Here is a 26,150-nt window from a genome sequence, read left to right on the forward strand (position 1 = left end):
CGCCCGGCGCCGACGGCGCCCCCCCACGCCTCTGATTGGCTGCGGCGGTTGTCAATCACGCTTAGTCCCGCCCGGCGCCCACGGCGCCCCCCCACGCCTCTGATTGGCTGCGGCGCTTGTCAATCACGCTTAGTCCCGCCCGGCGCCGGCGGCGCCCCCCCCACGCCTCTGATTGGCTGCGGCGGTTGTCAATCACGCTTAGTCCCGCCCGGCGCCGGCTCCGCCCCCCACTCCTCTGATTGGCTGATGCGCACGTGACCCGCTCCTAGCCACGCCCCTCTCCGACTCCGCCCCCCCTCTCCTCTGATTGGCTGATGAGTACGTCACCCGCTCGTAGCCACGCCCCTCGCCGGCTCCGCCCCCTCACTCTTCTGATTGGATGATGAGCACGTCACCCGCTCCTAGCCACGCCCCTCTCCGACACCGCCCCCCCACTCCTCTGATTGGCTGAGGCGAAGCCGAACCCTCCCGAAGCGGCGGAACCGGCCGAAGAGAACCGAGCGGAGCCGAAGCCGCCTGAGGGGGACGGAGCCGCCCGAAGGGAACCGAGCGGAGCCGAAGCCGCCTGAGGGGGACGGAGCCGCCCGGAGGGACCGGAGTGGCTTCCATGGGGTCCCAGGGGAGCCGACAGCTGCCATTGCCCCCCCCGTTTGCCTCCGCCGAGTCCCGTTACCCCCATGATTCGCCTCGGTTCGGTACGGTACGGTCCGGGCCCGGTTCGGCGGCACAACCCGCACCCCGACTGGCTGAGACGCCTGTCAGTCACTCTTACTCCCGCCCCGCTTCCGTTCGGCTTCTACACTGGCCCCCCCACTCCTCTGATTGGCTGCGGCGCTTGTCAGTCACGCCTAGTCCCGCCCGGCTCCGGCGGCGCCGGATCACTGCTCTGATTGGCTGCGGCGGTTGTCAATCACGCTTAGTCCCGCCCGGCGCCGGCGGCGCCCCCCCACTCCTCTGATTGGCTGCGGCGGTTGTCAATCACGCTTAGTCCCGCCCGGCGCCCACGGCGCCCCCCCACGCCTCTGATTGGCTGCGGCGCTTGTCAATCACGCTTAGTCCCGCCCGGTGCCGACGGCGCCCCCCCACGCCTCTGATTGGCTGCGGCGCTTGTCAATCACGCTTAGTCCCGCCCGGCGCCCACGGCGCCCCCCCACGCCTCTGATTGGCTGCGGCGCTTGTCAATCACGCTTAGTCCCGCCCGGCGCCGGCGGCGCCCCCCCACGCCTCTGATTGGCTGCGGCGGTTGTCAATCACGCTTAGTCCCGCCCGGCGCCCACGGCGCCCCCCCACGCCTCTGATTGGCTGCGGCGCTTGTCAATCACGCTTAGTCCCGCCCGGCGCCGGCGGCGCCCCCCCACGCCTCTGATTGGCTGCGGCGCTTGTCAATCACGCTCAGTCCCGCCCGGCGCCGGCTCCGCCCCCCCCGCTCTTCTGATTGGCTGCGGCGCACGTGACCCGCTCCTAGCCACGCCCCTCTCCGGCTCCGCCCCCCCACTCCTCTGATTGGCTGATGAGTACGTCACCCGCTCGTAGCCACGCCCCTCTCCGGCTCCGCCCCCCCTCCTCTGATTGGCTGATGAGCACGTCACCCGCTCGTAGCCACGCCCCTCTCCGGCAGCGCCCCCCCACTCTTCTGATTGGCTGAGGCGAAGCCGAACCCTCCCTAAGCGGCGGAACCGGCCGAAGAGAACCGAGCGGAGCCGAAGCCGCCTGAGGGGGACGGAGCCGCCCGAAGGGAACCGAGCGGAGCCGAAGCCGCCTGAGGGGGACGGAGCCGCCCGAAGGGAACCGAGCGGAGCCGAAGCCGCCTGAGGGGGACGGAGCCGCCCGGAGGGACCGGAGTGGCTTCCATGGGGTCCCAGGGGAGCCGACAGCTGCCATTGCCCCCCCCGTTTGCCTCCGCCGAGTCCCGTTACCCCCATGATTCGCCTCGGTTCGGTACGGTACGGTCCGGGCCCGGTTCGGCGGCACAACCCGCACCCCGACTGGCTGAGACGCCTGTCAGTCACTCTTACTCCCGCCCCGCTTCCGTTCGGCTTCTACACTGGCCCCCCCACTCCTCTGATTGGCTGCGGCGCTTGTCAGTCACGCCTAGTCCCGCCCGGCGCCGGCTCCGCCCTCCTGCTCTTCTGATTGGCTACGGCGCACGTGACCCGCTCCTAGCCCCGCCCCTCTCCGGCGGCGCCCCCCCACTCCTGTTATTGGCTGCTGCGCACGTGACCCGTTCGTAGCCACGCCCCTCTCCGGCTCCGCCCCCCCTCCTCTGATTGGCTGATGCTCACGTCACCCGCTCGTAGCCACGCCCCTTTCGGTCATCGCCCCCCCACTCCTCTGATTGGCTGAGGCTCCACTCGCGCAGTCGCTTTTCTTCACCGTGTGCAGTACCGAACTTTGGCCACATGATGGCAGCACCAGTCGTCTCTCGGCGCTGCACCTCCGCTTTCCCGACCCGGTTTGCCGCTGATTGGCGCCCGAAGGACACACGGTAGTACCGGACAGCGGCCCCCAGCCGCTTTCTCCCCCGTCGCCCCCCATTTCAATGCTGAATTTTCGACAGAGCGGCTCCCCCCCTCCCGTCTTCACCGACACATGACGGCAGCAGCGAGCGGCTTCCGGAGCCGCTCCGCCCCCCCCACCTCCACCACCTGCAGTACCGCGGTTCGGACGCACGGTGGCAGCACACGCTCCCTTTTTCGGTGCCGCAGGGGAAACGGGCTCCGGAGCTGCTGCTCCGCGCCCGGCTTCAGTCCTCCGTGGAATGCTCCTCGGAGCGGTGCTTTTGGTTTTGCAAACGCCGCAGGCATCACCTGCACACACAGAGCTCCTGCCCTCGCTTGGCCACCTGAAATTCAGAGGGAGCTCTGCACACGGCCTCTCCGGTGCCCGATCTCTGGATCTCTCTCTAAGAGATGGGGCTGTTCTCTGGATAAAGCACGCCGGGGTTTGCTCTGTTGAAGAGCCCTTTTCTCCCTGGATCTCCTCCTGGGCTGCAGCCATCAGCCAAAACGGAAAGCACTGCTCATCCTACCTCTTTTACCCCAGGTGCTGCTTTGCCCCCAGATCATTGAGGGAGGAGTTGTGGCTGCTGCCTGGGGTATAAAGGCGCAGTGTTGCCGGGAGAGGCTCATTCAGCTCTCGGGCTTCAGCGGGTTGAGTTCTCTGTGCTGTGCTTTGTGTTTTGTAGCTTTGGAGTCTTGCGGCGTTTTGTGCTGTTGTGCTGGGATGTTTGCCGTAATGGAATCACCTGAGTGCGGAGCATCAGGACCTCTCAAGGCTTCCCAGTGAGTGCATTAACAAGTGTCTCTGTACGGCTTTCTTTTCAGGGCTGTTATATTTATATTGTTATAATTTTATTATACTTGTCAGTCACAGCACACGGAGCGCGAGCATCCAGCCCGGCTCCCACAGTTGGGGAGCCGCTACCGAAAGCTGGTGCTGGGCATCCCCTACACACGGAGGCACCCGGAGCGGTGCCACCAGTATGCCGAGCAAGCCTGGGTAGGGGATGGCCAGCGACAGCTTTTCCGGACAGATTTCAGTCGTCCATGCCTCAGTTTTCTTATCTATAAGCCAGGAACAACAGCAATTCTCCCCTGCTTCCCTGCGCTTCCCAGTTTGCCGGTTTTATTTATTCTCTTCTCTGTTCCTTTGAAAGGCAGCTCCCACCCGTAAGCACCAAAGAGTCCTCCTCAGCCTCGGGTCTGAGTCAGCTCCCCGGGCATGGGGCATTCTGTGCTGCAGGGAACAGAGCGTGCGGGCGACACGGGTCCTGCATGGACAGTAAGTAAAGGGCTCAAAGGAAAAGAGGGGGAAACAGAAAAGTCTAAAGCCATTTTTCAGGGTTCCAGCCCCTTCCCCAAATTGGTTGCTTCTTTTTGGCACTCCCCACTGTTTCGAAGAGCTTTAATGATGCTGGGTTGTATGAACCGATAGGCTCAGAGCCCCGCAGTCGTGCTTTTGCTGGGCTGATGTTGTCAATTCTCCTTTGTTTTCCCTCAGCCTCGTTGCTGCTCTCGTCTGCGTGCGATCATCCAGGGTGAGACCAGGGGACATACTAGGAAGACTGCTTGGGATGCCTTCCGTCTTCTTCCTGCGTACCAGGAACTCTGTCATCTGACGGTGAGTAATACCTGTGTGCTTTTGTACACGGTATGCAGCCTGCCAAAGTGCTGTGCTTCCAAGTTACCATTGTGTATTACCCAAAAGCAACTGAGACATTTGGGGTTAGCTTTGTATATAGATACAGATGAGGCATCTGAAGCGTGTCTGTCTGTAAAAAATACCTACATTTAGATCAGACTCAAATCTCTCTGGAGAAGATGTTGTTCCTTATGGTCCTGCTGAAGTCTGTTTGGAAGAGATACCAAGCAATAGTGGCTCTGTCTAAATAACAAGTATTATTAGTTTGGGCCTGTTTTATTGGCTGGAAAGGCTTCTGAAGAAGCACACCAGCGTACTGGGAATATAATGGGAGGTGTAAAGGGCTTTGTTAACCTTTACTGGGACTTGAATGCTTGTGGTGGAAGGAAAATTTGGCAGGCATAGGTGTTAGTTTGTATAAGGGAAGCCTTAGGTTGGGTGGTGTCAGTGTCGGTTTGGGTCTTACAGGGGTCAGGTTGGATACTGCTGGTGGCCCTTTGGGAGCCATTGGTGTTAGGATGGATAGTACAGAGTGGGTGAGGTTGGAAGGGATTTCCTGCTGTTTACTCCAAGCCCTTGCTCAGCCTCTGGTGCCTTGTCCTCTCTGAACATCTCCAAGGAGATCTCTACAAGTTCTTTGGGCAACGTGTTCCAGTGATTGGTTTGATTGAGAGTAAACCTTTTCTCTTAATGTTTAAATGAACTTTCCTGCCCTGTGTTTCGTTTCCTGCCCATTGCCTCTGTCTGTGGTTTTGGTTGTGTTGTGACACGGGGAACAGCTCCATGGGGTGCTACAAAATGTCATCAGACAGCCTGGGTGACCTTTGAAGGTACCACCTTTTCCATTGGCAGTGAGATAAGAACCTGGTTTGGGTTTTTGCCTTCCCCTACATGTGTTTGCCTTCCCCCTGATGTGTTTGGAAAATAAAGCTAGGACTGCTGGCTTTTGTGTTGCAAGGAGGGAAACAGGTAGGCAGAGGTATTTGTAGAATATAATGCATCCCATTTTTATTTTATGTAGATGAGGTGCCAACCAGCAATTAATAATGTGGGAAGTTAACCAGATTTGAAGAAACATGAAAGAGGGTTTATGAGTGAATCAGAACTGAGCAGATGACCTGCTTTGATTGAGCTCTATGCACTTGCTGGAATGTTTTTCTTTTTTTGGGGTTTTTTTTTTTGGTCAGTTGAGGGAGTCAGTGCTGACATGCTGTAGAGAAGTCAATTGGTGAATCTGGGTGAAACTGGCTCAGTTTAATTTGTGTACACAGCCCCACAAACATAGGAATTTGTAATCCCTGTGATGGATTTGAAATGAAAATCTACTGCTGTGACATGTGAGGGTGAGCGGACATTGCAATTGCCAGACAGAACACCAGACTTTAACAGTAAAATTCGCTCATCTCATGCAGAAGTGGAGCAGCAGACTGGGTATTATGGTGCAGTTCAGGGCTCAAACTCAGAGAAGCTGTGCTTCAGCTCCTGTTTTCCTAGCATTTAACCATACGAAGAACCTATGGAGAAGCTTGGTTGCAACTTGTGGTCTGCTAGGGTAGTGAAGGAAGTAGGCTGTGAGGGAGATCAGGTCTTTTAAGTTTTAGGTTGCTACTTCTTTGGGCACTTGGAGGACTAGTTTCAATCTGTTACTGTTCTCTGCTGGTAACAAGGAAGAGAGGTTCTCCTCCCCCTCTACTCTGGCTTGGTGAGGCCGCATCTGGAATATTCTGTCCAGTTCTGGGCCCCTCAGTTCAAGAAGGACAGGGAATTGCTTGAAAGAGTCCAGCACAGAGCCACAAAGATGATGGAGGGAGTGGAACACCCCCTTATGAAGAGAGGTGCACATGCACTAACCTTAAAGTGTTTAAATACAGTTTTGACACCTGCAGGTTGAAGAAAGTATTTGCTTCTGAGAGAACTACAGAAAAGTTATCCTAAAGCATGTCATAATTTCAAATACTACAAGTGTCTTTAATGGGAAAAAAAAGCTAAGCTGAAATAGCACAGGGTACAGCAGAGATAAAACAGTTCAATTAAACTCAGTAATCTGAACAACCAACACTAGCGACCTGTGATAACTTGAAATCTGCAATTAAGAGATATGTCCCTTCTTTAAAAAAAAAACTCTTCAGAAAAAATCAGTGGAGAGCTGGAATAGCCACTGAAGTTAAAGGTCAAGTTTTGTTTTGGTGGTTTCTTCCAACAAAGTACCCATTTTTACTAGACACAGCTGAACAGGCAGCACCACCCCCATGGCGGGGAAGGAAACCCAACAAAAACCCCTCACAAAACCAAAGGAGTAAAAGCAATGGGAACTTGTGCATAGCTAGAAATATTTAACTTTATAAAAGCTAACCTATTTAAAATAGTCTTCTTCCTTAGACAAGCCTGCAGTAGAGCCCAACATATTGCATCAGATACAGATACACACACCATTGCTGTAAACTGGAAAAAAGTTATTTTTACATTTCAAATACTTTGCAAGCAACATTAAAAGTTAACATGTCTCAAAAAAATTAAAATTTTTAGATTTCCTTCCCCAGAAGGCTTCTTTTCATCTGTAAGTATGAGTAAATACATTCCACAATCCCTCTATTTAAGGGGCCATATGTATATTAGAGTGTGATAAAACAGAAACAAATCAAGAAAAAAAAAGACATGCTAAAGTTATTCTATGTGGCTATAATAAATAGTCACGAATAGTTCAGTGACAATTTATGACCATTAATGAAGACCACAGTGGTTCCATCTAGCAGACTGGCCACCACCACCAGTGCAAGCTACAAACCAGTGGGTAAAATGGCCTTGGTTATTTCTTAATCTGGTTATTACTGTTGAGAATAATGTCCAAATACAATCCAGAACCTTTTTTTGCTTTCAGGAAGAGGCAAACCAACAGCTGTACAGTTCTGTCTTTCTCTTCACACAGGCAACAAAAATTCAAGCCTCACAAAGCACATTATTAGGCAAATAAAGCATCCATATGCCCTAAGTATACTCTTATATTAGTTTAATCCCCAGCACCACATAAAAATACATTCTAAATTAACTACTTTTCAGGGGACCTTTAAAGATTATAAATAAACAAGACACCAACTCTCTGCAGACTCAGTGAGAGTCGTTAATTTGCAAGAGGTTCTTAGTCCTCCTTCGTGATACATCTGATATATTTGAGCATGGCATCTGCGTATACTGATACATAGCTACGTCACACTATAACTGTGCATGCAGATTTCTATTCATCTCCGCTTTCAGAGACTTGCTGGCAGAGGACAGTTACTTCCCATAGAATTTCTTATTCAGAAGAAAGATCAGAAGGTTGACATTCACTTTCGCTCTGTCAAACAACTTCATGACTGCAACGCCTTCATACTGTAGCTGCAAAAGGTCCTGCCAAACAGAGTACCTTTGTGAGCAAGGAATCCTCAAGAGCTTATAGAGAATATGAGACTCTCTGGTAACAGTAGCTTTTTGAGGCACATCTATCACAAAGTATATGCCATAAGATAAAAAACCAAGAGATATATTAAAGATCCACTGATATTGCATGAAAAATAAAGTAGTTCTAAGACATCCAAGATCTGAATTTTTAAATCTGTTTTATAAAAAAAAAAAAAAAAAGGGCAGAAAGAGAAGATCATTCTAAGAAAGGCCAGTTTCAGATCTATCCATCTCCATGCTTTTCATTTCCACAGTACCCATAAAGTCGTAACATTTAGAAAGGGTCTCGTATATGTCTGTCATTATCTACCCATGAAACATTACAACACTCCACAGTGTTGCTTTCTAAAAAACTTAGCTGTGTCTGGTCTCAGCAAGGTGGTTTGGAGCACTGCAATCTAGGGCAGAGAAAGTCACAGCATCTGTTAGCATTACATACACGATGCCAATTCGGTCTCTTGGGTGTTTCAGTAGGGAGTATTTCTAGTTACTTTGTTCTTGTTAGCAATGCACTTGACAGAGCAATAGGACTCCTTACACTGATTATCTCAGCAATGAATTTCTCTCAGTAAGCCCCCTAACTAAACAATGTACACTGAAGGCGGCGTTCAGGTTGTGCAGAGAAACTTTACATGCAATCCAAAATCCAAATCTGGCTCCTGCAGTTGTCCAGCCTGGGTGACACCAGAGTATACAATCAAAGCCATTTCTGCTGCTTTCTGTAAAAATTCTGGTAATGGCAATACAAGTTTTTTTATTGATGCCACCATTAATGCTGCACTTGGACGACCAATGGCAGTTTCCTTGTTGCTGGCCTCTCAATCATAAAATTGACTGGGTTGAAAGAACATTTAAGCTCAAGTCCAACCATCACCCCAGCACTGTCAAGGCCACCACTAAACCAGGGCACTGAGGGTCTCATCTACATGTTGGGGTTTTTTAACACTTCCAGGAATGGTGATTCCACCACTACCCTGGGCAGCCTGTTCCAATGTCTTAGCACCCTCTCATTGAAGAAATTGTTCCTAATATCCAGTGTAAGCCTGCTTTTTCTGAAAAACAGTGCTAAAAAGGCATAGTGGTATAGAAACACCTGTGCCCAAAGGGCAAGTGACCTCAGGTAGCCCCTTGAACCAAGAAACTCATGACCAGACAGGGACCAGAATGAACTAGGGGAGTCCTGAGAGCACACAAATGGCATGTGTGACAACTGTCCCTCACAGCAGCCAGTTAGGTGGCACAGGTTTAACAACAATTCAAGGTGCTCCTACACACAGCCTGTTTCAAGATCTCTGTGGCATCCACAATTAACAAACCCAACAATGCCTAAGTTGGACAGGGGATATGCAAGGCAAAAGTAGATTAAGAGAACAGAGACACCAGACATAACAGCGTGGGAGAGGATCAGGGAACCATCTGGGAGGTCAGTCAGTGCCTGTTTTGGTAGCCTGGCCTCAGTAAAGGCTGAGGACTCCCAAGAACTGCACAGTTGAAGAAACTGTTCAGTGCAGTGTGGCAGGAAGATGTGGCTGAACCCACCGCACCCATGCCCAGCTGATCTCTCTGCTGTAGCATAAAGCTGTTGAAAATGCATGCGTTAGTTTTGTGTGCAAATGTAACTAGGAGCACAGACTGACATCAGGCTTTCATTAGTAAAGAAACAAGAGTAGCCTGAATCCCACACATCTGTGTTGCATCTGTTTGTTTCACCTGCAACAGATGAGTTGGTTTTGAGAGCAGTTTTCGGACTGTTCAGGCAGAAAACGTGATTTTTATTTTGATGAAGAGCCTGGCAAGCGAAGTTTAGATGCCACTAATAGGACAGTTCTTACCTGATAATGTAACATAAAGGTTTCCATCTGTACGCCCATGAATTTTGCTTTTATCTCGAAATCTCCTACTTCTTCTGTTGGACTGATTTCAAATATCACATTTTTAAACCTATGAAATTTGAGAAATTAAAACCCACAGTTGGTTACTGAACATGTACTTCCTACTGAAATGGGGAGAGAATATATGAGATGAAATGTGAAAACAGATTTTTAAGAATTATGTTCTTATATTCTATATTCCCATTGTGAATGAGACTCTAAAAGCTGACCAGACTCAACATAACAATGAATGGAAGCCTTCCAGATTCTGTGTCCAGTGGATCACACCTTCACACAAGCATAGCTGGAAATTTAGCCCATGCGGTCTAAACAGCCTACTTCAATGCTGTACATCCATGCCTCATTTAGCGCGCAAAGTACAAAAATACGATCCTAGTAACGGGCAACTTCCTTATATTCCACAGAAGATACACCTAGTTCTCAAGGTTAGCAAGCTATAGCTGGACAAACTAAATAGCTATATATAACTATAGCTACCGTCAAATTGCTTTTTCAACAGTAAGTGCTATTAACTATAGTAGCAATTCACCTAAGGAGGTGCCCTTTCATGACTGGGGGGTGGCAGAAAAGTGGCAGGTGAGAAGATGTCACATTTAAATCCCATACTTCTCAACCAAAGCCCCACTTTGCTTCCACCACTGAAGAGGAAAAAACAAAACACCAACCAAACCAAAAAGTTGGTGGGGGAAGGAGAACTGGGAAGTTATAAAGCAACCACTGAGCAAAGGGTATTTGGTCCAAGGGATGCCAGCCTATACTGCAGAAAACAATTTCTTCAGCTTTAATAACTAAGTCTACAACAATGCTAAATTCCAAGAACAAAACCACAAGATAATCTGTCACAATTTCAAACATATTTCAGAGCTTCTGTTCTCAGTGGCCAGCACCTAAACCAGTTCAAAGAGACAAGAATTCAGTGTACCCATTTTCCTCTGAGAAGCTTACTCAGCTTTAAAGAGTTTTAAACAGATACTCACTGGTTACTTTGCAGGTCCTCAATCTCTAAAAGCACTCCCTTCTCATGAAGTCGAGCTGCTGTATATTTTAGAGAAATCTTTTTACTGTTTTTGCCTTTCATCTCTCGAGGCTTCTTAGAAATTCTGGAAAAAACAAACCAGAAAAAAAAACAAACAAAACCAAAAGAAACCAAAAACCCCAAGACTATCAGTCAAACGAGTGAAGATATTTTAGACAGCAAACATTTAATCCTGTCTGGATGATGGGATAGAACCAGTACAGTCAATCAACAGTGACTAACAGAGCTGATAAAAACACCAGCACCCTTCCTCACCCCCCAGATACAACCACATGGTACTTCACAAAAAGCAGTACCACCTATCACTAGGCAAAAGGGGATCTGGTGACAACTGCCATGGAGAAGTCTGAGCTTACAGCTTTCTTGCCTTAGTTTCCACTGGCAGCTGCTCTTCCCAGATCTCCCTGGGGAGGAGGATGCTTCTTCCCTTCTGCACCTGTACTTCCCCCTCACCTCCTCCCCCACCTTTTTGGGATAAAAACAAACAAACAAAAAAAATTGCTGACCAATTATTTCCTTGTAGGTAACTGTCATTTTTATTCTCTGTTCCTACATGATGACAGGACAGACAGACTGAGCAGCACATACATTATCTGAACCACCTGCTTCATTCCCTCTGGGCACTCTATACTCCCCTCTTCCAGAGGGATCAAACTGCTTGCAAGTACATCTTTCTGACCCCATTCAGGCATTGCCCTCCACCTGTATTTGCCCAGCACCACCAAGACCCTTTCCCTGTAACTGCTGCTGCAGTAAAGAGCTTGGCCAAGGTCCTTTGAGCAGATGGCATTATAATTCTTCCTAGAAACAACCTACAGGTGTTTCCTGCATAAAGCACTTCTATAACCACAGGCATGGTTTCCAAGACACTTACTTGCCCTTGCTGGCCAGGTTATCCAAGCAGGTTTTGATGTAGCTTTTGTAATAATCCACTTGCTCCCCATAAAAAGTAGCTTTGGAGTTCAAGGCACTGTACGTCTGCTGCAGTTTCACCAGCTCTGCTTTTCTTCTCTGACGGTATCTACGCTGATTTCTGATATCCTACACCACAGAGAAAAACAAGCAGAGACTTAACAGTCATTTGAGCTCTCCAGTTGCTCAAGCCCAGAAGACAGACTATCTGAAATACACCGTTTGATTTCGCTTACTCTTGCTTCATGCTACAAGCTGGAGCTCTCAGTTGCATTTGCCTCAGTTTAAGTGTCACCACTTCTCTGCGTTGACTATTTTTGGAACTAACCAAGTATACACAGCAATTCATTTGAACCTTTTGTTGCTTTCTCAAACTCCAATGCTGTCCCAGTTACAATGACTAGTGTGGGCACTGACAGTACATGATTTAAAGGAAGGAAGCAATTTTTGCCATCTCTGGGTAGGAAAAGTATCTTATAAATCAAGCACTAAAACCATAGAAGCACACAGACTTTCTTATCTTTCTTTATTAGTCAGCCACTTGTAGATGTACATTACCTTAATGCTGGAACAAATATATCATGTGCTGAAGTCAGTATGTATCAAAAACAAAAAGTTAATGACAATACAGTTAATTATAAGTGGATCCGTAAAGGTGATTATTTACTCACTTTACATATAATACATTTTCCAAATAGCTTTTTGGTAAATATGTGATATAAAACACGCTGTTATTTTTATTTAAATACCTAAAAGATAAAAGAGGGATCTGATAAAAACTCGCAAAAGTGATCTAATACTGTTGTATGCTGCTATGGTGACAGAGCATCTTTTTAGGCAAAACTTCCTTGTGTAAAGAAGTATGCAGAGACCCTGTTTAAATTATTTGAACGGAACAACAACAACAAAAAAGTCATATCAGGACTTCCCCTCCAAGCTAAGAAGCTTTTTCTTAAGGTACCTGAGATTCTGACAACACAGCCTAGAAAACTCTAGAAAACATCCTATAAATATAAAGGACTTCCAAATGCCAAGAAGTGGGAACAATGTGGAAAAAAGGAGAGGCTTCATGCCTCTAAATTACTACTACAAAACTTCTCCTGAAAACTCAATGCCAGTTTCGCAACACTGCAAGCTGCATGAAAACTTCACTGTGACCACTAAATGGGCATACCTTTGCAATGTCATTGATTAGTTCCTGGTATTTATTTTTAGCATTCACTGTCCCCAGCTCTGTCAATTTCTTCAGGCCTGTCTTAATTTTATCTTTCTTTCCTTGAAGATTTAAGTTGCCATCTTCCTTCACAGACACAGGCTTTTTCATCTTATCAGGAGTTTTAGCATCACGAATGGCCCGTTTCTGCATCGCCCTCTGATGCTCTGATTCCTAGAAAAAGAGAGCAAAGAAACTACAAGTTCATAAGCAGATCAATTTTAAGGTGACAAAGAACCAGAAACAGATTTTTCTGATCTCCAGCACAATATATAACAGGAATTTTGCTTGGTCATTTCCATTAAAACTTCACTGAATCCATGTTTGACGAGCACATTCCATGTACAGGAAGCAGCAGAAGCCTACCTGCCATTTAAAACAGCTATCTAGATAAATAGTTTCTAGCAACTGCCAGTGAGGTAAGGTTCACACATACAATTTATGTCCATTGTATTCCCTCATTATTGCTACACTTTGCTTCAACGTCAGTGGAGACATCTTCACTGCAATACATAAATGCAGATTCTTAACATCCACATGTATCTGGAAAGATGACAATCTCCTAATCTAAAGAAAATGCAGGTAAACAACTTCATACTTGCTCTGAGGTAGCTGGAGTTCCCAAGATTTCAGTCAGTGTCTCCCCTGGTTGGAAGCGGATTACGTCAACAATTAAACGTTTTGTGCTGCAAAGAAATCAAGGAGAATGGGGAAAAAACCCTTTAAACTAAAAGACTTTAAATACTCTTCTGTTCTGCAATAATACTTAACGTTACCGATTTACCTAAAGTCAGATTATCACTGGATGCACACTTAGGTGCCATAGGCTAGACCAAACCAGATCCCCGAGAAGCACTTTGACAGTTTATCAGAAACAGGTTCCCTAAAAGGTTTGTCTATGTAATACACAGGATTTGCTCCCCAGTGCCCTGTCAAACAACAAGTATGTTACTCCATATATTCCAAGGCAGCCCCAGTACTGCTATGTGGACCCACAGAAGCAGCAGTTCCAAGGTGAAAGGTAAAGCAGGTCCATCCGTCCATCAAATCAATGCCTTTCCAGTTTAGAGACAAGGATACCACGCATGACAGTGTCAAATGCCTTGCAAGAAGCCCAAGTAGGTGACACAATCAACTCTTCCCTTATCCATCATTGCAATGCTGTGGCCCCACTGTAGAAGGCTGTCAAATTTGTCAGGCACCCTTTGCCCTTCATGAAGCCATGCTGGCTGTTGCCAATCACTCCCTTATTGTCCATGTGCATTAGCATAGTTTCCAGAAGGATCTGCTCCATGATTCTGCCAGGCACTGAGATGAAACTGACTGGCCTGTAGTTCCCTGGGTCTTCCTCGTTTCTCTCAAAAAGAGCTGGTTATATTTCCCCTTTTCCAGTCAGCAGCAACTTCAGACAGCCCCAGCTTCTCAAATATGGTGGATAATGGCTTGGCAACTTCATCCACCACCTCCCTCAGGACCCGCAAATGCATCTCATCAGGTCCCAGGGACTTGAGCACCTTCAGGCTGCTCAGATGGTCTCTCACCTGATCTTCTCCTACTGCAGGCAGTTCTTCATTCTCCCAGTCCCTGCCATGCCTTCTGCAACTTGGGCAGTGGCCGGCACTTCTGCTGGTGAAGACCAATGCAAAAGAAGTCACCAAGTACCTTGGCCTTCTCCATGTCCCAGGTAACCAAGTCTCCTGTTTCCTTATGTCAGGTGCTCACAATTTCCCTCATCCTTCTTTTATCCCCAGTGTATCTACAGAAGTTTTTCCTGTTGTCCTTAATGTCCTTTCTTAGACTGAGTTTTGTCAGGGCTAATAGGTATTAGTCTAATAACACACCTATTTTCAAAAATGTTATTTTTATCTATTAAGAGTCAGGTTTGAAGGACAGGAAATGCAGAGTGAAAGGGACCACATCACAAACCAAGAGGAGAGCAGCAACAGCATAAAGAAACTAATACCGCAGGAGCTAGCAAACTTAGCAGCAGAGTGTTATTCACATTTCCATATATTCCATGTATTATATTGAAAACATTGCACAGGGCATTATATAAGCAACACAAAGACTGAATTATCTAAGTTTTACATTAACAGACCTGAGAGTTAAAACTCCATTGTGAGGATCAATATGGATTATTTAAAATGGTCTTTACAAATTATTCACAAGCAGGCAAATCTAACTGCTGCTGTCACTCTCTCACATCTATGAAGTTTCTCCCTTCAGAACCATCCAAAATAGACTTTTAAAGAATGACAAATTCAACAGTGATGAAGAACTAACAGGAACAAATTTGACAGCCACAGCATTGAAAGCTCAGTGTGCTAGGAGTAAAAGTCCCACATTCGTTTAAATTACAGTTGCTTGTTTTCACAGATTAACTGAAAATTCAGGTTCCTCATTCTCTTGAGAAACCAGTTACCCCTTACTTACTTCAACAGAATAGTCCTCACATCCATCTCTGCATTCTCATCACCAGGAACATCAAATTTATTAGTGAGTGTAAGAGAAACCTCAGTCTTTGCTAGCATTTCCCTGTTGGGGTCATTAATGTTGCCAGACCCTTCTCCTGCCAAGCAGAAAGAGTTTATAGATTAAATCGTATTTTTTTACATCACTGACTACAAGAGATTTGTAATTTTTCCCATGATAACAGATCACAGGAGAACTACACTGTTTCTCACTTTCAAAAGGATGCTTTAAAAGCCAACACCAAATTTGAAAATCATCATCTTGAGTATCTTACAAACTTTTTCTTCACAAACCTGAAAGAATGCAGTGGCCAGAAAGGCACAACAAAATCACTAGCTTGTATGCCTTAAAGACACTTGTATATTCCACACTGTATCTCAGCATTTCACTCTCTACTGAAAAAAGTAGCTGACCTGTCAAAAATACTTCATAAATAAAAACATGACCATGCCTTATGACCATGTCCTCATTAGAATTAATTTTCCAAGCTAAGAGTGAAGCCCTTGTTGGCAACTAAGCTTGTCATCTTCTATTAAACAAAGTAAGCTATCTAGTCAAAAGGAAATTTTCTTCCCCTAATTGTTCTGAACTTTCAACAGAACAGTTGTTAGGACGCTTTCCCTCCTGCCTCTTTTTTAAAGGGCTGCAGGAAGATTAAACTCTGATGTATTAACCACATCAACACCATACACACAGGAGAAAGGAAATGGGGAACAAAGGTAAGTACTAGTTAAACTCAAGATCTAGGTTCAATCAGATAGCACTTCTTATGTTCTGTTCTTTGCCAGTACTTTGAAGAAAGCATGCTAGCAATCACTCCTTTAAAAGCTTCCAATCTTTCTTATCAAGCAATTTCAAGATAAATACTTTGCTGTCAAAGCATCCTCTCAAAAAACTCTTACCACCACCCCCCCCCCCAGATTCTGCACTTTAAATAGCTGCAACATAGAAACCAAAAAGTGATAAAGGCTTGTGCAACTTTCCAGTATCTGCTGAATCCTGAAGTAGCAGACAGTGGCTCAGGTGTTTAGAAAACTTCCAGAGATTAGTGAAATCAATTCCTTCCTCCCCCAGCTATACGAGGATAAAATTCTTAATGTATAGAAAAACAAAACTTTGAAGGAGGGGGAAAAAGGTATTTGTCCATATACCAACAATCCCTCTAGGGACACACACCATTTAATACACTTATTACCACTACAAAAGAATGCATACGGATCTCCACAACAGGAGGACAGATCTTTTCGAACAAGCTGGGACACATACACAAGCAGAAAAGGCCCCAGCATGCCAGAATGAAGAAAACATGTCAAAATATCCATCCATCTTTAAGAAAATTCTGGAGTGGGGTGAGGTGAGGGGCTTGGGGAGAAGAGAAAGAATCCCCATGTTTTTCAGGGTAACGAATTCTGCAGTCAGAGGGAATACACTACAACAAATCTACTGCTGCTTTTCAGAGCACATCCTCCCAATGACCTGTGATGATCCCTTACAAATTTTCTTTACTGCACTTCAAATCATTTAAGGCAATATTACATATGCTGAAGTACAATAAACTAGGCCACCTATTAAGGACTCAATTGTAGGAACCTCTCCAAGATCATCCAGCAGCTCATGAATTGGATCATTGTGCTCAGGAGCAATCGCATCTTGATGGTCTAAGAGCAACTAAATGAACATAAAAGAACATTTACATTGTTAATTGTACATCCTTTTCTACACAGTAAAATAACATTACTTTGAGCTGGTATCTTTTAGAAAAGATCTTTTTTCACTAAACTTCAAAGCAGCAATATCAACATTCAAAGCTATGCCATTATCACATACTCAAATACTTTAAAAAGAAACTTAAGAGAAGCCACAAGCAAATTACTTAATTCTATGAACCAACAAGCTTTTGCACATTATGCTCAAAAGATAACTTTTTGCCTTGTATTTGGTAACTTAGCATTTCAACCAGAAGCAGCATTTTCAGAGCAACTGTGATCACTTATATAAGGACCAACTGTATACTTACAGTGTGCGTATTGATGATTTCACCAATAGAAATGTAAATAACTGGTTTAGTGAGAGTCACCAAGTCAGAATATTCATCAATATTAAATTTATCCTGCAATTCAGGAACCTCACAGGCAGACTGAAAAAAACGTCTTCAGAAAAAAGGAAAAGAAGAATCAGTATGAGCCTGAGTGTCATGTGATGCATCAAGAACATTAACTCCCTCTGATAATCCCAAGTGTAGTCTCTCTTTGTTTAAACTATGGCACATTACCGCGTACTACAATTTGTCAGCTCTAGTCTACCACATCAGAAATAACCTAGTAAATTAAATTACTGATACTGGCTACCTTGACGCTGGCTCATTTTCAGCATTCACAGAACTGGTCTATGGCTCTGGTGAGTTTGTTCACACATCCTCCTGCCTCCAGTGCAGTACCACCCCTTGCTTCCAGCAATCTCTACTTTTCTTCCAAAACATGAGGCATATGATGACAATTCTTGAACAAAAGCTTACTTCAGCTATATGAACACCTAAATGCCCAACTGCTTCAGCAACACTAGGTTTTCATGAGAAGCCAGGATTCATATGGGACAGAATAGTCTACGTCCAGCCTAGCTACCCACATTTAAATATCACAATAAGCATGTGCAAAAACAACCTTTACTCTTGAAACTCCCAAGTCAAAATACTTGACTTCTCAATCTCACTAACATACAATGTATCATTCATAAATTCCAGGCACATTTTATCTCTCTTTGTCACTGATGCTTATGCCACTTTGGAGGGCAATCTCTTAAAATTTATAATATTTAAAATATATGCCAATCCGTTTTTACTTGCAATGTTTCCCTCTGCCAAACTTCTCAACTTAATTAGCTAAGGTCTTCTACCTGAATTTTTGATATGATTGTAACAGGTATTCATTAATAATGCTGAGGTGTGCATTATCTCCCATGAACATCTTATTGGATGCAGCATGCTGCAACATCTTTGCAATGGAACCAAGGTTTCTGCGTTGATCCGTAGTCAGCTGACCTCCAGCTGAAAGATCAATGATGTCAAATGCATCTGGTGCGACAATGGCTGGATTCATATAGCGGTAATAGAGTAAGTTGCCAACAATCTGGGAAAAGTTGAGTAGAGAAGAAACACATTAAGAAACAATGGTATAGGACCCAGCTGAATTTTATTTAAACTACTCCGATAAACTGTTTTCTTGAAAGCCAGAGACCCCTTCCAGGGTAAAGGTTCTGCTGTGTTGCTGTGTACAAGCACACACTATCCCAAAGAATCTAGTGTCAAAATAAATGAACAAATAAAATTAAAAAAAAAATCATTGAGACCCAAAAGGGTGGTCAAATAAATGGTCAACACCAAGAGGGAAGACTGAGCACTACCAGTTGCAGGACAACACAGCAGCAGATACTCCTGCGTGTAAATCCTATGCATAGAGATTTAAAACTTCAAGTTATTAAAAAAAAAAAAAGTATGGACACAAGACATTACAAGCCTACCAATGCGACTGTTCGTGTGAGCATGAAACTATCAGGGAATTAAACATAACTGAGTTATTCTAACAAAGAGCTGAACAATCATGGGATAGAAGAACCAGAACAATAGTTGGTTCAAGAACAAGAGCTGATTCTTAGAGAAGCATGCAGAATTGGCTGCCAACTCTGACAAAGCAAAAACAGTGAGGAAGCATGGCACACCAGAGCTGAACTAAGGAAAATACTTTCCATTCCTTCTCCAAAGTCCTTTTCTCTTTCAGAATAACTCTTTGACAAGCCAGGAACATTTTCAGGCATAAGTAACTCAGAAACCATATAATCCAGAGGTAAGAAAATCAGAAGTACAGAAGACAAACAGAATCTGATGCTTCAAAACCCAATTTACCTAGCCAAATGTGAGTAGCAATAAACTTCAAGGAACCAAAAATAAAGATGTTACATTATCCCTATGCTCACAAGTATACTTCTGACCTGTACTTGATATTCTGCCAACAGTAATTTCAGCAATGAAAAGGAATTAACCCAACACGCTGATGTAAAGAGACGACAGCTCTCAGATCACATGCTCTAGTATTTTCTGGTGGTTCACAGAAATTTGCAGAGGGCCTGGTCACTGAATCTCTGCTTTGCCTGCTTGCCACACAACTTAAATGCACAGAAGAGATCAGGGTCTGAACAAATATGTGAAAACAGAGCGAGAAAATCTAGCCATTGCTGAGCAGCCCCAGAAGTTATTAACTGCTGTCACTGAGGTCATGTTTTGTTTCATGCAAGCCCCTGCTCTACTCTCACAGATTATGTCATGGCACTACAGTCAAATCTGTTTACTACCAGTAATAAGAAAATACATTTGCGCATGAAACTATTCAAAGCTTTCAAAAGTTCAGGGGAGAACAGCAGTAAATGGGTACCCACATGGACAGCTTTGACTGAAAAAAAAAGAAAAGAAAAAAAGATCAAAATCTAAAGTAGTCATTGCATACAACTGCAGCTTTGACTTTCAGGTGGACAGTTACACACTGTTTCCATGAGGATTAGCAAAAACTGCAGCTTTCCACCTAAATTTACAGATGGAAGAAATTAATTCACCTGCATAGAAAGAATCGATGTCTCAGAATGGGAAAGCACAGAACTAGAAGAGAGAAGAAAACAGCATTCAGATTGGTAATTATTTTGCAATGAAGCTGAGGCAGAGAAGTTTAAAGAGACAATGCCAAGTATTCTGAAATCCAAAATTTTATTAACAAAGCATTCATTAATATAACGACCTTCACAATTACCAAAAGCCATAAAACCAAAGAAATTTCAATGAAAACCCCTAATTTTACTCATCTGAGAGTGCCTACTATTAGGATCATAGAATAGTTAGAGACCCTCTAGGTCTGCAAACCTAAATGGAATGCAAAATACAAAACTGACTAGACATCATGGGAAATACCTCTTTACATGTTGCTGTCAAAATATCCTAGAGTATTACAGACAAGGGAATTTGGAATATCAGAATTTTGCATACAGCCTTTTTAACTTGACACTGTCTCTTTAAGAAATGAACAGCTGGCTGTGACCATACCAGCAAAACCAAGGTTTACTTTCTAGGAGCAAGAGTACCCCAAGTCTAGAAACCTGAATGACCAAATGCCCAAGATATTGAAAGCAAAGAAACAACAATAGGATACATCTTCCTAACAATGTATTATGTCTCAGATGACATATATGAAGCTAAAAATCAAAAGCCTAAAGGGAAACATTTTCTATCTGCAGATAAACTTTATATAAGTTTACATGCACTCCTCTCCAAACATAAACCTAATATGCTCATCACAGCCAATCTGCCTGACAATTACAAAGGTGTTCAGAGCCTCACCTTCAGAAGCTCATCCTCGCCAGCATCAGGAAACTTCTCATGCAGGGAGTCTTTTAGTACCTTGGCAATGAAACGCATTCCGTAACTTTGAGAGAAAAGGGCAAAGAGAAGGTCAAATATGACTGCTAAAAGCATGAACCCACCACCAACTTCTCAGACATAATACTGTGGTACATCAGACTCACGGGATTTTGTCCACTGAAGTAACAATGGCAGACAGGAATTTGTCTGTCACTGTCCTCATGTTTCTGATTGAGACATCCAGGCGCTTCCTCACCTCTTCGTGATTTAGAGCTTGTTCAGGTGTAACATCATATGGCAGTTTGCTATTTGAAAAAGTTAAACATGTGAAGGCAAGTATTCCTCAGCACACTTCAAGAATTTCTAGCTCAACGTGGAAACAAGCTTGTATTCACATGGGTGCCAAGAGCTGTGCACTGCCTCCAGTCAACCTTTTAGTTCACTGGAAGAGCTGAAGGCTTCTTGCTTTTACTTCTACTCCCCCTTGCAAAGGTCACTGAGAGAAGAGGCCCAGCTAACTCAAAACTGTACTTTTTACAGCATGTACACATGCACAACAGCCAAAGTTGTGCATCAGGCTGCAGCTGTACTTCAGGCTGCAAATAAACTAGTGAAAAAGCAAGCTACACATTTGAACAAAAAGATAATAAAAGCTTGAATACAAGCTAGAAGCTAGAACAGTATCCATGAAAACCAATTTAAAATGCTACTGGCAAGAAGCAGTTCCAAATGAGTAGTGACGTGTTCTTCATCAGCTAAAATTACTCCATAGTGTTCCAGTGAAGACAGACAAGTTAAGCAGGTAACTCAATAAAAGCATGTCTTAGATCTCATATAAAGAGAAAGGCCTGAACACATATATTCGCCTGCATTTTTAACATATTCAGAATTCTGAACGAGGTGTATAACTAGACACGACTGCAAACTGCCTTGAAGAGGGAAACCCATTTTGGTTGGCTGGTTCATCTGGTTTTGTTTGGGTTTTTTTTTTTAAGTATGCTTAAAATGACCACCACAACAGAACACAATAGAAAACTCAAGTTCTCAAAAATCATATGTGCTGGATATGTGTGGAAAAAGAAACCAGAATGATACAAAATCATCTGACACAATCCAGTTGTCAGCAGTGGCTGATACTAACTTTAAAGGCATTAGAATTAAAAGAACTGCACTGTCATGCTTCTTCTCCTCCAGCAGAGTAAGTTTTGTTGGCTTGTAAACAGTATCTAAGTTTGCAGAGGACATATGTGACATGAACAGAGACTGCCAAGCACCGAGTTCCCAAACACCTTTTCCTACCATGATTTCTTTTACGTTAGAGGGCATCTGATATATAACTATCAAGTCAACACAAATAAATACCAGAGAGCATTTCCTTCCATCTCCTAATGAGATGCTCTTTCAATACCCTCAGCACCATCTCCACAAAATGATCTTTAGAACTCTAGGATGAAAGCCATTTTGAGGAGATGGAAAAGACAGTGTCAGTTGGGACAGATACAAGCAGCAAAGCCAAGGATGATTTGAAATTATTAACCAAGTAGTGCAAAGCAGCCAAGCACTGTTAAGAAAAACACAGTAGTAACAGTTCTTATACCTGGCCTCGCCAGTTTGGGACTCCATTTGGTTAACCCAAGACTTGTAAATATCCACCGGATCAGTTTTTATATTGAGTGATTTGTCATCGATGATTTCCTTCACAACCGGTGCCAGGATCTGCCTCAGGGCATTCTGACCACGGGCACCACGGTTAAAGCTTACCACCATTTTAATAACAGTAGGATTCCCAGTCACAATTTCATGTATTTGGTCTACTTTTGATCTGAAGAAGAAAGAGTCTGTATGAAGTATAAGTTACACAAAATTCTGTCAGCTTTAGATACATTCTTAGGCATATATCAAACTGTTAAAGAGCATCACCCTCACAAAACAGATGATGCATCTGTACTAAAAATCTCAATACAGCAATGAATTACAACACTGTATAAGAACAATACTGGAACACTTCTTAAGACAGATAAGGCAAGAAACTTATGACCTCTGTTTGGGAATTCCAGTATCATCTGCCAATAGTCATCATGATGACAGCTGCTGCAAATGGAACTGTACACTCTAATTGAATGCACTGCTCAAAAATACAAAGGAAACACGGCATGTTTTATTTAGAGAAGAGAAAAAAAATCCAGTAGGTTTCTTCCAGTATTTAAAAAAAAAAAAAAGCAATCAACAACAAAAGCCACACCCAGTATACCACTATGTGGAATACAGCAGCAGTGACAAAGTGCTTACATTCTCCTGGACCAGTAGTCCAAGCATGAATTTAAAGGGAAAAAAAGTATTTTAGGGGGAAAAAAAATCATTTAGAAGTTATCTGTTTCAGGGCATACACCATCTTCATGCTTAAAAAGCATTCCAAAGAATGCTTCAGGACTAGTTCCTCAAAAAATTTACTGCACATTCTTCTTCACAGCAAGCTGTGCAGCTCTGCATCATAAGGAACACTGGACTCCTAAGGCCCAACCTATCAAATGAAACATGCCCAAGGATATCCAGAGTACTAACACTGACAGTAGACAGAACAAAGCCATACAATAAAGCTTCTCAGTTTCAGCCTCCTCAGAAATCCAGAAAGCTTAGTGTTAACTTTCTCCCTGTCCTGTAAAGGCTAAGTCTGCAGTTTGCTGGAGGTATGCACAAAAAGACATTGGGGAATTTAGATTAGACTGGATTTTAGGATGATTTTGCATCAAAGTAGCTGCTGTATTGAGCAGTGAAATCTTAACTGAAGTAAAAAGCCCTCATCCTCAATGGACATACTAGACTCTTCTTTCACAGACTATGTTAAGAACAAATATAAAATGGGAACAGGACAATGAAGGGACAAATTAGCATTATCTGCATATTAGCATGATAGATAATGCGAAAACTGCCTCAATTTGAGAAATTGCCAAAACTGATTCAACAGCAAGAATGTGCTGTATGCTACCACGTACTTGATCTCTTCCTGCAATGCTGTTTGGAAAAGCCGCAACAACAGGTATTCCTCTCTTTGATTGGATGCATAGTTATACAGTGTGAAGATGACAGAATCCATGAACTTTGTGGATTTATTTTGAGGCATCTGAAAAATCAGCTTGGCCAAGTAGGTAGGGTTAGTCTACAACAACAAGAAAAATTGCTTAGTGTGCATGCCCACACAGGCCAGTGTCACCAAGAACTACAGTGGCTCAAAACTATAGTATGCAAGCAAAGACTGTGCCAAGACATATAACCCACTATGACAAGAGGTTACCAAGCAGCATTAGAAGCTGCTTACCTGAAGTAAGTAGAACAGATGCTGATAAGCTTCCAGCTTTTCTCGCTTCTCTTTGCTTAAAGCTTTCAAACCTCCCCTTTGTTTGTTCAGCATCATCATGTCAGAGAGCTGTTCCTTGTTCTTCTTGGTAAGTTTTTTACTATGAGAAACAACATCCTGGGAAGAAAGAACATGGACAGATTCCACCCTTATGTATTTTTTAACAGGCAACACTGGAAAATAGTTGTATCTGAGAACACACTTGTTTTGGACATGGAGAGGCAGGGTCAAGCAATGGGTGAGGTTATTAAAATGAAGCATTATTTATTATAGCAGCAATTTCTCTGATGACTCTAGGTACATGTTCTGCTTTGTCCCTAACTTACTGGATTTATCTGAAACCCTTGAAGGGTTGTTATTTGCTGCCAAGTGACTATCAGAGCTGGTAGCATTCTGAAGATGCTTGAAAATGTTTTCCCTTTAAACTTGGCTTAAAACCTAAAAATCCCATTTCATACTCAGCTAGCTTGCTCCCTCTACATACTCCAACAGCAATGCCACTTTTCGCCTATGGCACCAGCCCAAAAGCAGCCTCCTTCCAAGATTAATTTCACTATACAAATTGAGATTTTATACTGAAAGGACCCTAGTGCCATGCCACCCAGGATGAAAAATAAAAGTTGACCAGAACACTTCAGCTTGAATAAAAGGCAATGCTGTATCAGCAATAGTTTGGGGTTTTTTTTGTGAAATTCATCACATCAGCCAAGTAATACAGGGAACTTCCTTTAAACAATAAACACCAAGCGGCATGATCACATCCCCTGCCTTCAAAATAACCCCCTCACTGCAAGCTTGCACCATGTCACCTAATGAACTACAAAGAAGCAATGAAATAGTTCTCAAAAGCATGGAGACACACAATCTGTTGTATTCACATTAGGTCAAGACAGTCTGGTGTGCGTTTGCCTTTTTTAGCTTCAGGTCTTGCTTCTTCTCCTACAGTCTTCCTCCTAGGGATACATACTAAATCAGCAGAATGGAGTGAACATACTGGGAGTAATATCTTCAAGTCTAGGGCAATGTTTTCCACTGGGCCTGAGCAACTACATTCAAGGCCAGGAGCTCTCCATGCTGTATTTACCACTAGGCTCAGTTCAATCTGTAGACAGCCTCCCGTCAGCACATATCCTACCTGCAGTGTAATTTTGTTTTTCACTAGCAGCCCAATTTTGATGTCCATGAGATTGAGGTCATTTTCCTGTTGCTGATTGGATCGGATCAAGGTTACTACTTCCTCACGTAGTTTCATTAGCTCAAGCTCCTCCTGAAAATCTTGATCACTCTGATCAAGCAAGTGGACAAATTTCCGAACCACAGCCATAGGTGGGTTTTCAGCATTAACTAAAAATAGACAAGAAAACATCAGGAGGCAGGAAATATGAGTAAATATATGTTTAAACAGCACATTAAGGAGCAAATAAGCATCACCATGTCTAAACAGATTCTGACATTTTGAATTTTTGCGTAAAACACAAGAGAAGCAAACAGTAAAGAATTAAGCCAGTTATCAGGCTATTGTCCACACAGCCAAAGTGAACTCCAAAACTATGGTTCTATTTTTCAGCAGCAAAAGCAGCAGGTGGAATCAGGTTTTCCATCACCCTCCAGAAACACCTACACTCCACACTGCCCTATCAACCTCATCCCAATCACTCCTTAAAGCTGTCTTGATACTACAGGTCACACTAGCAACATCCCTTGCATATAGAGATTTGAGGGACGTAAGTTTTATCCTCTAGGCAATACTCACTGAGGGTTTTGTAGTCTTCTCGTGCTTTATTTGCTCGGATAAAGGCTTGAATTTTTATAACATCATTTATCTAGGATTATAAAGAAAAGAAAAAGCACTTGACTTCATTCTGGAAATCATACAAATGTTAAATGAATTCAGTACCTCACAAGAGAGCCTCTTACGTGGTTTCTGAAATACTGCAGACGATCTCTGTAACGTCTTCTGGCTTGATACATCCTGGTCATTGACTGAATCTGTAGAACGGTAACCAAGATACTCAATAAAACCTTCTCCTACAAAAGATCAGCTCCCAAAAGACTTACCAAAAAGGTCGACAGGGAGGTTTCACTACCTTCACTACTTGGTCTGTTTGTGATTGCAAGTAATCCAAACGGATCTGATATGCCCTCCTCTGCTTGTAGCCACGCCACTGGGACTGAAAACAGAAAATCAGTGCACTGACTTTACTTTTGTAATTAAAGAGAAGTAATTACAAATCTGAGCTTCTTTTTGCTCCTCAGCTTCTGACTGTTGTACATGGGGATCATGAGTTTGGTGC

General features: G+C 44.0%; 1 protein-coding gene across 1 annotated transcript in view; it reads right to left on the bottom strand.

Annotated features, from left to right (window-relative positions):
• Nucleotides 1-6,081: 6,081 nt before the first annotated feature.
• Nucleotides 6,082-26,150, bottom strand: part of LOC101881109 (ras GTPase-activating-like protein IQGAP1) — a 60,240-nt gene continuing 40,171 nt past the window's right edge. Inside the window, exons 20-38 of the mRNA XM_005140611.3 lie at nucleotides 25,944-26,027; nucleotides 25,774-25,845; nucleotides 25,610-25,679; nucleotides 24,992-25,200; nucleotides 23,818-23,973; nucleotides 23,495-23,658; nucleotides 22,099-22,323; nucleotides 20,666-20,806; nucleotides 20,481-20,565; nucleotides 17,996-18,228; nucleotides 17,121-17,253; nucleotides 16,669-16,771; nucleotides 15,065-15,200; nucleotides 13,230-13,317; nucleotides 12,593-12,805; nucleotides 11,381-11,547; nucleotides 10,448-10,570; nucleotides 9,411-9,519; nucleotides 6,082-7,527 (exon numbers count right to left, since the gene is read on the bottom strand). Coding sequence (XP_005140668.1) covers nucleotides 7,414-7,527; nucleotides 9,411-9,519; nucleotides 10,448-10,570; nucleotides 11,381-11,547; nucleotides 12,593-12,805; nucleotides 13,230-13,317; nucleotides 15,065-15,200; nucleotides 16,669-16,771; nucleotides 17,121-17,253; nucleotides 17,996-18,228; nucleotides 20,481-20,565; nucleotides 20,666-20,806; nucleotides 22,099-22,323; nucleotides 23,495-23,658; nucleotides 23,818-23,973; nucleotides 24,992-25,200; nucleotides 25,610-25,679; nucleotides 25,774-25,845; nucleotides 25,944-26,027 — 2,625 coding nt within the window. The 3' untranslated portion in view covers nucleotides 6,082-7,413. The remainder of the gene's footprint in view (nucleotides 7,528-9,410; nucleotides 9,520-10,447; nucleotides 10,571-11,380; nucleotides 11,548-12,592; nucleotides 12,806-13,229; nucleotides 13,318-15,064; nucleotides 15,201-16,668; nucleotides 16,772-17,120; nucleotides 17,254-17,995; nucleotides 18,229-20,480; nucleotides 20,566-20,665; nucleotides 20,807-22,098; nucleotides 22,324-23,494; nucleotides 23,659-23,817; nucleotides 23,974-24,991; nucleotides 25,201-25,609; nucleotides 25,680-25,773; nucleotides 25,846-25,943; nucleotides 26,028-26,150) is intronic.

This window comes from Melopsittacus undulatus, chromosome 9 (genome assembly GCF_012275295.1).
Source record: "Melopsittacus undulatus isolate bMelUnd1 chromosome 9, bMelUnd1.mat.Z, whole genome shotgun sequence".
NCBI classification, from domain to species: Eukaryota; Metazoa; Chordata; class Aves; order Psittaciformes; family Psittaculidae; genus Melopsittacus; species Melopsittacus undulatus.